Consider the following 16,821-nt stretch of genomic DNA (forward strand, 5'->3'; position numbering starts at 1 on the left):
CTCCGCGTTGCGGGCTGGCGCTGCAGCCTCCGAGGGCTCCCAAAGTCGCCTCCGCTTGAAGCTGCCCTGCAGCCTCGTGTGGCGGGCTTGGCTTGTCGGCCTCCTTTTTGGATTAGCGGCGACTCATGGAGGCGCGTATGGCCTCCATTTCGGCGCCCGATGCCGCGGGGATGACGTGCCACCTAAATGGTTTTGCCGCCACAGTGGAGTTGCACCATGCAGTGGTCACCACATCCGACGAGGCCTCGGACACGCGCTGAGATCCACTGGCCCCGGATCCGAGAGCCATTTTGGGCAATGGATGCCCGCCGGCTCACGGAAGATCGAGCGTGGGCGCACTCCTCCCAAGAGCATCGGAGAGCAATGTAGACAGCCATCTGCTCCTCGGGGCTGCAAGGGATGAGCTCCCAGTCCTTGGATCTGGACATATTGGAGTCGGATCTACTGGTCGCCATGGACGAGAACGCTAGAGGTCCCCGTATCCACCCGACATATGGGCTAGATATGGGGAGTGTCGGACGGCCCGGGCATTTGGGCCGCCTATTGAGAAGCTCGGTTGGGTGTCATTTTCTCGTCCAGATATCGACGGGGCAGCCCGTCCAGACGTTTGAGCGGGTTTGAGGGGCCCGACTGTATATGCTCTCAGGGAAGAGATCCATGATCTATTTGACGAGTTGTATAGACGGTCTAGTGGCAAGTAGTTCACTTCTATGTTGTGGATGTATGTGACCGTGCCCGATATGTAATTTGGTGGATGAGTTCTTTCCCCCTTAAAAAGGGATTTTTTTTATTATTTGCCACCACTTTTTTTGCACTTTGACATTTTGCCACTAGTTACTTTGTAATTGATCATTTGCCACTATTTAGTTTGGACTTTGATATTTTGCCCTCTGCCAGGTGGGTCCCACGTGAACTGACCAACTTACCCCTGCCGACGACATTGACCAGGAAAGGGAGAGGTGCTAGTTCGCTCGTGTCCATTCTCGCCCGCAGCAAGCCTAGGAGACGGCGGGGCGGCGACTACCTTCCAGGAGCCCGCGGTGGTCCTCGTCGCCTCGTCGGCGACAGCCCAAGTCGTTTATGTCCTTCTCCCATCCCCCGACAACCTAGGGTTAGGAACACGACTCAACTCGCCGGTCCTCGCGCCCGTGCGCGGCGGCCGCCGCTATTGCTCGTGCCCGTGCACGACCGCCACCGCTGTTGCTCGTGCCCATGCACGGCCGCTGCTGCTGCTCCTCGCGTCCGTGCGCGGCGGACCGCCGCTGCTCCTCCCCACGTCCGTGCGCGGCCGCTGCTGCCGCTCGCGCGCCCGTGCGTGGCGGGGAGAAGCATGGGAAGCAATAAGGGGCGATGGCGGTGGGGCAGCCGTGGGCGCTGGGGAGCGGCGAGGGGAGGGGCAAGGGCGGGGGGGCGACGGCTGGCAAGTCAGCTCAAGTTCATCCCCGTTTGGGCCGAGCTCAAGGGTAAATTCGTCCAGGGTTTTCTGCATATATTTTGTCTATGATTTACAACTATTGTTTTTGTGTTAAGAAGTGGCAAAAGATCAAAGTGCAAACTATAAAGTGGCAATAGATCAATTACAATGTAATGAGTGGCAAAATGTTAAAGTTCAAAGTAAATGGTGGGAAATAATCAAATCTCCCCTTAAAAAAGAAGCTAAACATGTCAAGGTGTAGAAGAGTCAAATGAGTCTTCTATCAGAGCCATTGGTCTTTTTCCTGCCAATCACACCCTTTTTTTAACAGGAAATCACAGCCTTTGATTTGTTGATTACAGAAAAAATCGCGCCAACCACGTGAAAAAAGAAAAAATCGCGCCAACCACGTTAAAAAAGAAAAATCGCGCCAGTCATTGCGATGGACACTCTCACTGCATTAATGGTCAAGGCACAAGAATGGGGCGCGATCAGTGCGATGCCAGGCTGCTCACCCTTCCAACGACTGTCGATTTACGCGGACGACGTCATTCTGTTCATCAAACCCACAGTCGCGGACCTGAGCTTTACTACAGTGGCCTTGCAAATGTTTGGTGCGGCGTCTGGATTACATGTTAACTTCTCCAAGTCTTCCACGATCATGATTCGAGCCGACGAGACAGACACGGAGAGGGTCTCTCATGCTCTGCCGTGGCGAATGGATTCTTTCCCGTGCAAGTATCTCGGCTTGCAACTCTCCATCAAGCAGCTCACCCGCTCGGAATGGCAGCCAGTGGTGGATGACGTGCTCAACTTCTTACCGGGCTGGCAGCGGGGCATGGTTACGAGACCGGGCAGGCTGACTCTGGTTAACACGGTGATCTGTGCCCGACCCACTCACCACCTGCTTGTCGCCGATGCTCCAAAATGGGTGCTGGAGCGCGTGGACAAGAGCTGCCGAGCTTTCTTTTGGGCTGGAACTGATCATATTCATGGTGGCAAATGCCTGGTCGCTTGGCAAAGAGTGTGCCGTCCTAAGCAGCTAGGTGGATTGGGTGTGTTGGACCTTCAGAAGCATGGTCTCACCCTAAGGCTCAGATGGGAATGGCTACAGCGTACGGACGACGCTAGACCGTGGCAGGGGCTACCACTGTCGATGGATGCTCAAGTGCAATCAGCGTTCCACAGCTTGGTGCACTGGAAAGTAGGAAATGGAGAGCGAATTCTATTCTGGAAAGATAGATGGTCGAGGGTTCGTCCATTGCTGAGCTTGCGCCATTGGTACTGGTGAAGGTCCGCACGCAAGTGGTGAACAAACAGACCGTAAGCGAGGCGATGCATCTCCATCGTTGGGCGAATGACATCTCGGGAGAGTTGTGTTCAGATGGGCTGTTGCAGATCATCAACCTCTGGGACATAATGATCAACTTGATGTTGGATCCGATGCATAATGATACCCCCCCTTTGGAGATGGAATAATGCAGGCACATATACCTCGAAGTCGACATATGACATGCTATGGCACGGCAGTGTTCGATGTGCGTCGGCCGCAGCAATCTGGAAATGCTGGGCGCCCCTATCCTGTAAGATTTTTATGTGGCTCGCGATGCAATATCGGCTCTGGACAGCGGACAGATGGTTACGACATGGACTGCAAGATCACACATCTGCTTGTTACATCTGCGCCCAAGAGGAAGACTCGGTTGATCACTTACTACTTCACTGCGTCTTCGCGAGACAAGTCTGGCACAACTGCTTCCTGAAAGCGAGAATTAGTGACACACTGGTGCCGACGGTGAACAACAAGGTTGAAGATTGGTGGCTAGAAGCTCGTGCGCGCATCCCGAAGGTAAACAGGAGAGGTTTCGACTCCGTTGTTATGCTCATTTGCTGGCATCTTTGGAAGCATCGCAACGGTTTGGTATTCGGACCATCGAGGACTAGCTTGACTGTGGGTGCATTCACAAGCCAAGTCTTCGACGAACTTAGATCTTGGGTGAGTGCGGAAGCGAATGGAGTCAACATATTTTGTGAGTGGTAGGGTATGTTTTAGGAGTGAAGCTTGCTAGGCCGGTTGGCTCTAGGGTGTGCAACTAAGGCCTGGCTGTAATAACACTCTTGTAAACACTTTCTGCCTTCTATGAAGCTAAGGTACGATTGTGTACTTAAAAAAAAATATCGGATTAGATAAGAAATTGCGCCAATCCATCGAGCTGCCGGATTCTGTGCCCGCTCGATATTCTAAAAAAAAGGAAAAAAAAAAGAAAGAAAAGCTGTGCCCGCCCGATCGTGCCCTAGTTTTCGATCCAACTTCCCCCGATCTTCGCCGCCCTAGTTTCCGATCCCAACTTTTCCCGATCTCGATTCTCGATCTCGAGCTTGCGCGCACTTGGGCGAACATGGCAGCGATCATGGCGGCGCGCGGGCAGGGTCTGGAGCAAGATTTCGATTTCTTCGTGGTGGTCGACTTCGAGGCGACGTGCGTCAAAGACGGGCGGATCTTTCCGCAGGAAATCATCGAGTTCCCCGCGGTGCTCGTCGACGGCGCCACCGGCCGCATCGTGTCCGCGTTTCGCAGGTACGTTCGTCCTAAGCATCACCCTGTGCTGACCCAATTTTGCAGGGAGCTGACCGGCATCCGGCAGGAGGACGTCGACGGCGGCGTGGAACTCGGCGACGCGCTCTGGCTGCACGATTCTTGGCTGAAGGCGGCGACGGCGGGAGCAGGGAACAAGAGAGGCGTCCGCTTGGCCGTGGTGACCTGGGGAGACTGGGATTACCGCACCATGCTCGAGTTCGAGTGCCGCTTCAAGGGCATCGAGAAGCCCTCCTACTTCGATCAGTGGATCAATCTGAGGGTCCCCTTCCAGGCAGCGCTCGGCGGCGGAGGGCGGGTCAACCTGCAGGAGGCGGTCCGGGCGGCGGGGCTGGACTGGGAGGGCCGCCTGCACTGCGGGTTGGACGATGCGCTCAACACGGCGCGGCTGCTTGATGAGATCATGCGGCGCAGGGTCAAGATCACCATCACCGGCTCGCTGGCGCCGCCGCCGCCGATCCAGCAGAAGCAGCAGCCTGGCACAAGCCCTTGCGGTGGCTCATCGGCGCTGGCGCCGCCGCCGATCCAGCAGAAGCAACAGCCTGGCACAAGCCCTTGCGGTTGCTCACCGGCGCTGGCGCTGCCACCGATCCAGCAGCAGCCGCCTCGCACAGGCCCTTGCAGTGGCACATTTGCGCTGGTGCCGGCGCAGGCGCCGATCCAGCAGAAGCAGCAGCCGCCGCCGCAGCCTCACATAATCAGCCCCTGCGGTGGCTCCTCCGCGACGTGCTTCTCGTACTGCGGGGTGGCGACCAGAGGAGCCATGGAGCCAGGGCCGATGCGGTCTGGATGCGCCAACTGGACGCCGGCCATGGGATCTTACTTCCTGTGGAGCAACTGAACCAATGATCCGTGAGGCTGGGATTCAGAATCCAGTGTCGCTCAGCTGCTAGTGTTGATCGTCCTAGCCATCAGAATCAGAGTGTAGCTCAGCTGTTTCTACTATACTCTACTCTAGGTGTGATTGTTCACTGAAATCGAACATCACCAATGGGGCATGTAATTGGTGTCTGAATTATTAGTAGCATCAATATAAATTTAGTTTTAGTTATTACTACTGTTAATAGAAGATTTGTTTTACCTTCAGTACTGAGCAAACGGCCAACGATTGACTTGTTAGTGACATTGATAAATTTCTGAAGAAGGCTACAATTCCAGTCGACAATGCAAACGGAAATTCATCCTCCGATGAATCCCCCCGCTCCGCCGAGGGGCGACCGATGCCAAGGAGAGGGATGGTCTCTCTTCAAGGCACATTCGTCAGCATCGAACAAGGCGGTGTTAGAACCTTATATCAAGATTGAAAAATAAAACAGCCAACTGTAGATTTCTGAGATAAGAGCTAATTCAAATAATTTGCTGTACATATTTAGCACGTGGTGCTGGAAGTCCAGGGGGTACAGTTTAAAACTGAAGTTGTTGTAATATGACACTTTTGTTGTCCAGAAATTGAACAGTTTTGGAAGTTCGTTCCTTTTATCCACTTTCAGTTGCTCTTTGAGTTTGAGCCTTTTGAGGCTTGCTTGGTTCATTCGTTCCCTGTTGTGAAAAAAATAAATTCCTGAGGAAAATAGGTACTATAACTTTCATCATATTTTCAGCGACAAAAAACCTGAGCGATTTTGAATCTGGTTTGTTGCTCTGATAGAATTATTGGTGCCCAACATCCAACTGCTAACAGAGACTTCTTGTCCATCCAGCATGTTCAGGAGCTGTTGCTTGTGTTGCATCACTCATTTTTCAGAACAAACAAGAGAAATTTCCAGCTGGAGTATTTATTTCCTTTAATGCCACATGTGCTGAGTCATGCATGATTAGGGCCTACATGGATAAATGGCTGATAGTGCAGTTGGGGGAAGATGAAGGCCGCCGTTTTTCAGATGACAGCTCAGCTCATAGACAAGAGAATACTGGAGTTGAACAAATGATTTCTGCAGTTTTCATACTTACTATAAATAATACCAGTATATGTGCTCTGATGAGGCGTCCCACGTAGAATGTTTGCAGCAGAACCTGAGATAAATTGTACCGGTGTAGACATCTGTTGGTAAAAATGGAATGTTTGCAACAGAACAAAGATAAATTGTACCGGTGTAGATATCTGTTGATAAAAATGGCTTTGCGAGGAGTGTAGCTATTGACCGTCACTTTACAGCACAAAAAATGTAAGATTCGGTGAGGAGCTAGTCAGCTAGCACATGCGAGGCAGAAGCTTCAATCAAACTGGAATAAGCATGAGAACACAACAACCAACCCACTGGGAAGTTTTCTTCCATTTTTCCTTCTCGAGTCGTCTACAATTTTAATATCACAGGTCACATACATGTTTGACACACAACAACAACAACAAAATAAATCATGTGTATGCATAGGCCTGGCTAGCAACCCAAACAACTGACATTGAAGGCAGGCATTGGTGTCTCCTGAAGTTCAGTCTAGCCAGAAAGGTTCTGGCATCCGACATCTTCCTGACGAACTTCGTAAACCGGTTCCAGTTGTGTGACTCGAACAGGCTCTTGTTCATCCTGACATAGTTGAAGGAGAAAGACGTGCCCGAGGTGCCGCCCGAGTAGCGCCTCGAGCTTCTGACGACCTGGCTCAGCGACGCGTCGTCCAGCCTCGCCACGGAGTTCTCGCCGTTGAGAGGTAGGTTCCATACCTTAGCGGCAGCCATCAGTTGCCGGAGAGTGCCTTCGGGGCTGCTCTGAGGACCGCTTCTCTCCTCGTCCCTCAGGTCGAAACAGCCGCAGCACAGGGCAGCTCTGTGTCGAGAGAACATTTGGGCGATGGGGAGATAGCCGTCTCTTAGCAATGTGTTGTAGTAGCCGGCTGTCAGCTCGGATGGGTGTGAACATGTGTAGTAGTGCCAGTGTATGCCGGAAACCTTCCCCGAGATGGTCACGCCGGTGCCAGAAAAGACGGCGTCAGCGACCGCGCATAACCTCTCTCCATGGAGAAGAAGCATTCCGGAATACCACTCGAGGAAAAATCGGCCATAAGGGGTATTCCAGCATCCTCCATCGGCACGGAAAAAGTTTGTCTCTTCAGGATTCTGCCACGTGCTATCTATGCCAGCTGGACCACCACTTCCCCACTCTTGAATCCCGAGAATCCGCGCATGAGCACCCAATGATGCTTGCATGAACTGTCCAAGTACATCAGAGCAAAGTGATCAGAAGTTCAGAACACTATCTTTTAATGCTACCCCTTCAGAAAAGCCATATGCTAGCGAAATAACGATAACAGAAAGAAGATTGTCATCTCATAACAGAAAGCCATTTTTGTTAACCTAAGAAAGTGCATGTGCATTTTTATTTATTTTTGATCTAGTTCAGTAGTTCCTCAAAAACCAAACGAGGTAAGTAATTAGCATGTAGCCATTGCTTTGGCTTCAGATCATGAGCTTACAAACTGAAGCCGAGGGCAAAACGACACCTCAGTCTTGCGGTCTTGGCCCTGTTGATTGTTGAATAAACTAAAGCCATCATATACACAGGAGTCTGATATAAGCTGAAATGCATACGAAGCGCATTTCAGCTTGAAGTTCGAACTCACGTACAAGTTTGCTCACTAACAAATTATAGTTGATTTAAACAGTAAGTGTATAAACCTGTGTCATACACTAGGGCTCGTACTTGCGAGAAATCATCATATACGCCCATAAAAAATGAATGTTTACCGAAAATGTAAAAACTTTCCATATCAAAGTGATAAGATCAGGGATCTTCTTTCACTGTATACCTTGTCATAACATTGAAATTCCCCAAGTTCAGATGAGCTGCCTGGCTGATTTAGCTTCTCGGTTGGGCATGATGGATACCTAAGCTCACCTCCTGGGCCCATTCCAACTTGAACTTCCTGAAAAGCAATAAATACAAGGGGCTTACAACCTCTTGCTGGTGTAAAATTAGCATGATACACTTAAATATAAAAGGAGAGCACAAACCGTCACTATGGCCCCAAGGTACTCCTTGAAATTGTCGCGGAAGCTCCTCATGAAGTCAGCATAAGCTTGCATAGGTGATCTTCCCTTCAGAAGTGGAAGAATGTCACATCCCAATGAGATGTATTCCTTGTTTCTCTGTTTATATCTATCAGTATATGACAAGTCTGGCATCTTCTCCATCTCCTCAAGCACCCATTGTGGAAGAGGGACCCTGTAGTAGGTATATTTTTTCAAAAATAGCAGAAACGGGAAATCTTGTGCATAAATGAAATTGTCAGCGTCTGCTCACTTGTCACTATGGCAGCAAAAAGAACGGTTGCATATTTCAAGATCAAAGGACTAAATTGAAAAAGCAATATAGTGAACATCGCAGGGTGGAAAAATAATCAATTCATTTTACTGAGTGAATTCTGACACAATTACATGTGGCTTCGTAGTGGAATTGCTGACGCATTTAGCATGCTGGAAACCATATTTTTCTGCCACGTTTCACTAATTTAAGCAGTTGTGGAAAGGCATCACTAAATGTAACACCTTTTGTTTTAACAGTTGATGTACAGCGGTCATACACCAAGTAACATCCAGTTCTACCATTTTGGAAGGCGTGTATCAATTTGGGATGGACCCACATTTTCGTATGACAACTTGGGCCAAGAATTATGCTGAATGGGTAAATGGCCCCTAAGAATTCTTCAGACGCTCACAGTTGTTATGAGGGAATGCTAGATGATTGTGATGCAGGGGGGCATATATAGTAAGACTTGACCATCAAAGGTAGCTCAAATGTAATGTACAAATCTCTTATTCAAATAGACAGGAAACGAGAGCTAGGATGGCTTTCAGTAATTCCTAGTGTAAGTAAAATAGATCCTCTGTCACCCATCATAATCATTGTTATTGTAGCAATCATTATCATCATTTTGGGCACGAAGATGAACTCATTTTGTTTTAAGATTTTAGTCACCTTGAGTGTAAATCTTTAAGTTTCATACTTCATTTTGCTCCTTTGTCACCATGCTGTGCAGACCGGTGGGAGCCCCAGGAGCAGCAGAGCTAGAAAATGAAGGAGCAGGAGCAGTCAATGGAGCAAAAGCAATCAAGGAAGATGATTAGGAAAGAGTCCAGAAGAGGACATACTAATATTTGAGTCCATGCATGCTCGGAGTCCATATTAGGGCGTTCTTGTATTAAGAGGCAAGTCAAGGTAATCTATGGACAGTGTTGTGCTGGACAGGGCGGTCCTATGGAAGCTAGCAGGAACTGCTACTGCACGTGTGGCCTACCGACCAGTGGGGAGGTGTTTGGATTAGCTTACCATAATCTAGCCTTTCTTCTTTAGCTTAGTTTGATTTTGTTTTTTCCTTTTGCTAGCTTTCATCAGTTTTGCTTAATTAGGCTTTTAATTCTTTCTGGGGTCTGTGCTCCTTGTTTTTTGCTCGAGGATACCATCAGTGATTTGTAAATCTTCACACTTCCTTCACACTCCTTTTCTAATACACAATGACGAGAGTGAGAGTCAGGTCTACATTGTCCAGTACTGTAGTAGGCAAGAAATAAACTAATTCCCTATCCACCAATTGCTATTCGCAATCCCTGCAGGCTCACTCTTCTACCTCAGTTCCACGCATCTAATTGCTGGCCACAACGCCTAGTCGTCAATGACATCTTTTCCATCAGTGAATAATTCCTTAAATATTCGCAGCATCAGGGCACACAGTAAGTATCAGAGCTTGCAAACATGGCTTCCAAGGTGGACAAGCAGCAGGCAGATAAATAGATAATGATTTGAGATTGGTTATAGCCTGCCAGTACATCAGGATCTTCAAAGTATGCCGGCAACTAGAGCTTCATTCCCAATGAGATACTTCGGCCTTCCCCTTTCGGTTTGGCAACTAAAGAAGGTGGACTTCCAATTCCTTGAAGACAGAGCGGCCGGAAAATTGGTCACTTGGGAGGGGCAAAACATTACTACCATTGGGTGCACGACCCTCGTCAAGTCCGTCATCACCTCTCAAGCGGTGTACTTCATCGCACCCCTCATCATCTCTCCGAGCACACTTCATAACCTCAACAAGCTTGAGAGGGCTTTTCTTTGGTCCAGCTCAGATAAGACGACTGGCGCAAAGTGCAAGGTCAATTGGGAGGCTGTTTGCCGCGCGCGTGAGTATGGTGGCCTCGGAATACTCAACACCGACAAATTTGCTCATGCTTTGCGTTTGTGTCGGCGTTGGTACAAATGTAAGGAGCCAAATAAGTTGTGGGTGGGGTTGGGAAACCCATGCAATGAGGATCCTGATTTCTTCCATGCTTCCACCACCGTCACCGTTGGAAATGGCGCGAAAACATCTTTTTGGGACTCCCCTTGGCTACTTGGGCATCGCATCCCTAATCTTCAAGGCGTCGAGGCAAAAAAATTGGAAAGTGCGTGAGGCCCTTAAGGGCAATGCTTGGATTCTAAAGATCAATCCCTCCGCCGTTGTCTCTGTTGACCACATCCGGGGGTTCTTCACTCTTTGGATGCTTGTGCATGACTTCCACCTTGACAAGTAAACCAAAGACGACATCGTGTGGAAGCACTTGAATGATGGGATATACTCGTCGGCTACCGCTTAGAGCATCTACAACCAGACACCCCATATCTGCCCCAAACGCCCGGGCGGCCTGCCCAGACAGAAAAAAGCCACCCAAACGGCCGCCCCAAACGCACCCCAAACATCCGAGCTGACCGTCAACCCCCATATGCAGCCCATATGTGGGGCGGATATGGGGACGCCCAGACGCGGCCATAGGCACGTCCGCCATGTCGGATCCGGCCCATTATGGCCCACCCGACCCCACATATATTCGTCCCTAGCCACTCCACTCCACTCCGCCCCGCCCCCAAGCTCCTGTCTGGCGATCTCCGACATGGCGGGCAGCGGATCCGACTCCGAGATCTCCCGATCCGTCGACCGGTACTCATTGCATGTGGAGATGAGGAGGAGATGGCCGTCCGCATGGCTCTCCACCGCTCATGGGAGGAATGCGCCTGACCGCGGTCCAAGTCGATCCAACGGGAGTCCATTGTGTCCGTGCAAATGGCGCTTAGATCCGCTGGGGCTGGTGGCTCGAGGCGCGTGACCACGGCCTCGCCGAACGTGGCGACCACGGTTGGCGGCGCAACCTTCAGTGCCGCCTCCTCCCCGCAGCTTCGGGCTCCAAGTCGGAGGTCAATGCCGGCATGGTTTACGGTCAAACCGGCCATGAGGCGTGACATGTGTCGGTGTCAAAACCAGCAGACCTCGGGTAGGGGGGCCGAGCTGTGAGATCGGATCGATGGGTAAGAAGAGACAGAGGACACACTGCTTTTACCCAGGTTCAGGCCCTCTCTAAGGAGGTAAAACCCTATGTCCTGCTCATGCTTATATTGTGAGAGTATCAAAGTACAGAGTTGATCTACCTCGAGGTCATGAGTTGTGGTCTAAACCCTTAAGTGTATGATGATGATGATGAATGGTTGATTGTCTCCACGGACTTAACCCTCCGGCTTATATAGGCACCAGGGGTGTCTAGGCTACACATGGTCGGTTGCCATCTAGGGATTACCTGCCGAATCTAGTAGACCTTGGAGTACACGCCAAGTCCTCGGTGAAGCTTGATACGCATAGGTCGGAGGCCTCCGGAGTCCTTCCTCATTAACGGGCCATCAGTTCGGCACTAGGCCAGCTGGGCCGGGTCCCCCTAGTCCAGGACACCGTCAACGTGCCCGCCGTGCGAGCAACAAGGCGCGGGAAGCCGCGGTAGCCCTCGAAGCGGAGGCAGAGTCGCACGCCGGCTTGGACAACAACGAGGAAGCCCTCCGTGCCTGCATCATCAAGAAGCGGCAAAGGAGCAAAGCCGAGCCGTTATCTAGGGCTACACATGGTCGGTTGCCATCTAGGGATTACATGCCGAATCTAGTAGACCTTGGAGTACACGCCAAGTCCTTGGTGAAGCTTGATACGCATAGGTCAGAGGCCTCCGGAGTCCTTCCTCATTAACGGGCCATCAGTTCGGCACTAGGCCAGCTGGGCCGGGTCCCCCTAGTCCAGGACACCGTCAACGTGCCCACCGTGCGAGCAACAAGGCGCGGGAACCTGCGGTAGCCCTCGAAGCGGAGGCAGAGTCGCGCGCCGGCTTGGACAACAACAAGGAAGCCCTCCGTGCCTGCATCATTGAGAAGCGGCAAAGGAGGACGACGCGCACCCACGCACGGGAGCAAAGCCGAGCGGTCCATTCCATGGCCGTACTATCCAAGTATAGGGGCCCGGATATGGGGCGTCCGGTTTTAGATGCTCTTATAAGGCTCAATTCTTGGGCATAACCCTCTCCCCATTGACCACATGGTTTGAAAGGTTTGGGCTCCGCCAAAAGTCAAGTTTTTGCGTGGTTGTAAGACCGGATTTGGACCGCCAATAGGTTGGCAAAGCGTGGGTGGACAAATTGCAGCCTTTGCCCTCTTTGTAAAATGGAGCAAGAAACCGGAGCTCACCTCTTCTTCAAGTGCCGCTACACCCTTAGACTACGGAACATGGTCACCGAGAGGCTAGGCCTTGTGTACATGGATACATCCACTTGGCATTTGGAGGGCTTCGTCCAGGATTGGTGGGATAAAAGAAACGGCATGCAAAATCCCAATAGACGAGACATGGCTTCTCTCACCATGCTTGTCTCTTGATACAATTTGGAACGAGAGATAGTCCCGCATTTTCCGGCAAAAGAGCGCCCCGCTGCGAATCTTGCTAAACATCATTTTCGACGAGGCGAAACTTTGGATCACCGCGGGTGCTAAGAAACTAGGGAAAATAGTATTGCGCGAGTAATTGACATGCGTTATCTTGAGGGGCACCTGAAAAACTCTATTCTCTACTTAATTAATAGATGAGGCAAATCTTATGCCTGCGTTTCGGAAAAAGAAATAGCAACAGGGTCACTACTGTCATGACAACTCCAATTCTGGCCCCCTTGCAGGGTTCTTATAATCACCGGACTGCAATTATAGGACTTCAGTTTTATGATGCAGCATCTGCTGCTGACCTTGCCATAGTTCACATTGTCGCTCCTGCCATTATCTCTACCATTGCCATATAATGACAATACCGCATGGGTTCATAACAACTACAACTTGAACTTCCTACATATGACGAGGAAGGGATCTGCTAGTTTGGATAAACCGGTGTGAATAAATGTTGGGACCAGAGAAGAGATGCGGATCATATGGTTTCGGTGGTCGCTTATAAAATGGTTGCCATGGCTCAACAATGGTATATACAGCTCGAGTGTGCCGAAAGAACCGCAACGCTGGACCATTCCAAATCTGCTAGTCTGCTACCTATGGTTATTGGTTAGCCACCGCCTGTGCCAACACACTTGGCAAGCTCAAGGCTTCATTCCGGTCAGGGGTGCCTGGATGAGCATCAGGATAAATTTCCGGCAGAATTGTGTTGAGCTGGGGAGCTGTCTACTGCCTACCGAGCAAAAAGTCCAGCCATTTACATCTGGTTTGTCAGACCTTTTCTGCACCTGTGTAAAATCCACAACCTTTATTTTCTTCAAATAGCTGCCCTGCTGGATGCTGTAAAGAGAGTGTGATCATTGCAGCAGCAATAGAGTCCAGCGGGAAGTCACCTACGTGTACCAGGCAGCTTGGATGTCTGGAAGGATCATCTAGTAATAACACACTGCCTGGGAGCGTGTCTGAGATGTGAACTGGGCATATGAGGCTGGTCTTTCTGCCATTGTCAACTGCAGATATTGTAGAGAGGGGAGAAGGGGCTAGTTTCAACTGTATGAGAAGTTGACATCGTTGCCAGCCCATTTTCTAGCTTGAAGTGCTGCTGCCTGACTTCCATGAGGAAGGACCTCCCTGAATTCCAGTTGGATTTATGTTGTGGTTTGAGCCCCAGGAGTAACAGAAGCGGAAAGGGAAGGAACCAGGGGCAGTCCAGGGCTAAACTTCAGGTTGCCTTTTTCATTGAAATTATCACCATTGCCTTTTGGAGCATCTGGGTTGTAAGAAATGCAAAAGTTTTTGACAATGAAGCCCTGACTTTTGAGAAGTGGCATCAAACGTATAAGCATGAGATGATCATGGTTGGTCATAGGGCCAAAAAGAAATATGCTGAGGCCTTGCTGGCCTGGCTACCAAACCTGTAATATTTTTTCAAAAAATCTCTCTTATACTAGTATCATTCCAATGTAGGACTCTTTGTACATATTCTTTTTGTTAATAAAGCTGTAGGAAATTTTCCCACTGTCTCCTACCAAAAGTGTATAGGAATTTATGTAAGTTCCGTTTGTTGTGGTGACAGAGTTGGCATTCAATTGAATCATTTTGCTGTTGTGACAGTCTGGGCATTACAGAACGATCATTTAAATATGGTGAAATACTTGACATAACTATGTTACATGTAAAAACTAAAGATTGCATCTTGTTCTCTCTCTCTATATAAAATCTGCATATGTTGCCATATAAGCATTTGCATAAGCTGAAGTGCTAGGTTGGCTGCTTGCACGCCACATACTATTCTTTGAAATAGTAGCTATACATAGAGTTAAGGTCCACAGTGAACAATAGAACATCGAAATTGCTTTGCGTACGACTAACTTCATCGTATTTGCATACGGCATGATGATCCTACGTCTGTTCCTAAAGTAATGACTTGATCCAAGGGTGACTGACTAATATCGTACAACATCGGATGAAAAGTTGTCGTACGTGTAGCACTGCTCATAGAACATTGAGACAACTAAGACAGGCACACATAGCTTCCTAAATTAATATGTCATGAACCATAATGACACTTGTATGGAGATAAATTTAATGTTTTGCAGGGCAATTAATTGCATGTCATGTTTGAAAAAGAAAAACTGTAAAGTATCATTTCATCTTGGTCAAATTCCCATCTCTTGAACATGGTATAAAATGGCACAAACAGGACTAAATACTTCTTCAGTACTTGCAACAGGTATGTTTATGTATTGAAACGAAATGCTAACTCGTGGCTATCAGAGATTACTGAATCCAAAAAAAGCATAATTTTACACAACATATAAATATTTAGTTATTTACATTTAAGCATGTTAGGTTAGGATCACATCCTCAATGCCGTTCGGCCTTTCCATTCAACACCTCCATGACTCTGCTGTTATGACAAAACTCCAGCCCCTGTGAGATGACTTATTTTAAGTTGTTTCCTTCCTTTCACCTAGCGTCATGCTACATCCAAATCTGGAAAGCTCTACTCATATGTTCTCCGGAAAAAAAGGTATACTCCCACTTCAACTGATACATCACATAAAACACTTGCATAAACCACAAAATAAGTCTCTGATTTGGTTGCAGCATTCAAACTTTCAGATACCGCGCACTCTTGTGATCATACATTGCACTGATCTACTTAAATTCCATAGACCTCAACCACGATGGTACTCATAAAGGCCGACGAAATGGTTTAAAATGCAGCCTTCTCCCTAGACATTTACCAGGAGAGCTTCACCATTGTGTCTCTAAACCCCCACAAATGTCAATTCATTTACATTTGGCAGCAAAGTTGTTCGGCTCACACGCATATACATGTGGAAAACCCAAGAGAAAAGGAAACAAATAGGCATGCTTAGAGCAGAGGGGAGAAGCGGACGCACCAGAATGAGTCTTGTGGCCCGGCGCCGCACTGGTGGAAGGCGAGGATGGCGCGCACGCGGAGCCCGCAGCGCCTCGCCATGGCGGCGAGGTCGAGGTACCCCGCCCAGTCGTACTCCCGAGGCCCCCCGCGCTCTACGACGCCCCACCACAGCTCCACCGCGACCCCTGTCACCCCGGCGCTCGCCAGCGCGGCGAGCGAAGCCGCCATGGCCCGCCTGCGCGCCACGCGCCCCCCTGCACCCACGGCGTCAACCGGAAGCGTCACGTACACGGGCGCCCCGGAGGGCGTGGAGGGCGGGGGAGGCGGCGAGACGTAGTGGATCTCGCCCCCTCCCCCGGCCCCGCCCCCACCACCTCCGTAGGAGGAAGAGGAGGACGAGGAGAACGAAGGCGAAGACGATGAGGAGGAGGACGCCATGCGGATGAGTGGAGCGCGGCGGAAGCGCACTCCGTGGCAGGGCGCGGCGGCGAATACGGCGAGGGGAGGATGCAGCGGCGCGGTGATCGCCGCCATTGGAGTGGAGGGGTCTCCCTCCGCGTGCGAGTGTTCTCCCCGCAAGTGCGGTGACGGCGACCGCAGTGGCTTCTAGCGCTGCAGTGGTCCGGGAGCAGCTTGGAGGTTCCGTCGCCGTCTTTTTGTTCCTTTCGGGAGCGTGGTCGGCCGGTGTTCCGCTGCGGCTTCACGCGGAACAACGGACGGTTTCAGTTAGCCGGAGATGGATTTTTCTCATGGAGTGGAGGCAAAGATGCCTAATTTTGTTTTCTCATGCCAAAGGCCATTTATAAGACCATTTTTTTTTAAATCTCCGACTCTTATAAGACCATTTTTACAAATCCCTCAAAAAGATACTATTTTTACAAAAACAGGAAAAAGAAGGTGTGGTATATCCATGTTGTCTTCCTCCTGCATTTGGTGGTGGCGTTTTGTGAGCAAACCTTGATGTCGCTCTGGATCTTCCAAACCGTGATAACATTGTTGATACAACGACCTGGCATCAGTCAGAGCCAGAAGAAACCGTAGTCAACGAACTAGAGACCAGATCGCCGTCCCAGATAAGAAGGCGACGAAGGGGCTAGACACTCATCTCAAGGGAGGCCTTCCCTCGCTAGCTTCCCGACAAAGTCAAAGTTGGGCGTACATCGCCGGGCGGAGAAATAAGCCAAAAAAGTCAACACACAGACTGTTGGTGAACACTCCGGTA

General features: G+C 50.0%; 2 protein-coding genes across 2 annotated transcripts; one reads left to right on the plus strand and one right to left on the minus strand.

The window, feature by feature from the left end:
- Positions 1–3,505: 3,505 nt before the first annotated feature.
- On the plus strand, positions 3,506–5,061 carry LOC109753674 (uncharacterized). The gene has a single exon (XM_020312588.4). The coding sequence runs from the start codon at positions 3,814–3,816 to the stop codon at positions 4,849–4,851; it is 1,038 nt and encodes a 345-aa protein (XP_020168177.1). The 5' UTR covers positions 3,506–3,813; the 3' UTR covers positions 4,852–5,061.
- Positions 5,062–6,247: 1,186 nt separating this feature from the next.
- On the minus strand, positions 6,248–16,367 carry LOC109753673 (beta-amylase 1, chloroplastic). The gene is made up of 4 exons (XM_020312587.4): positions 15,619–16,367; positions 7,957–8,167; positions 7,752–7,868; positions 6,248–7,155 (listed from the first exon to the last, which is right to left on the minus strand). Exons 1-4 carry the CDS (start codon positions 16,131–16,133, stop codon positions 6,367–6,369), a joined length of 1,632 nt encoding a protein of 543 aa, XP_020168176.1. The 5' UTR covers positions 16,134–16,367; the 3' UTR covers positions 6,248–6,366.
- Positions 16,368–16,821: the final 454 nt, after the last annotated feature.

Source organism: Aegilops tauschii, chromosome 3 (assembly GCF_002575655.3).
Source record: "Aegilops tauschii subsp. strangulata cultivar AL8/78 chromosome 3, Aet v6.0, whole genome shotgun sequence".
NCBI lineage: Eukaryota > Viridiplantae > Streptophyta > Magnoliopsida > Poales > Poaceae > Aegilops > Aegilops tauschii.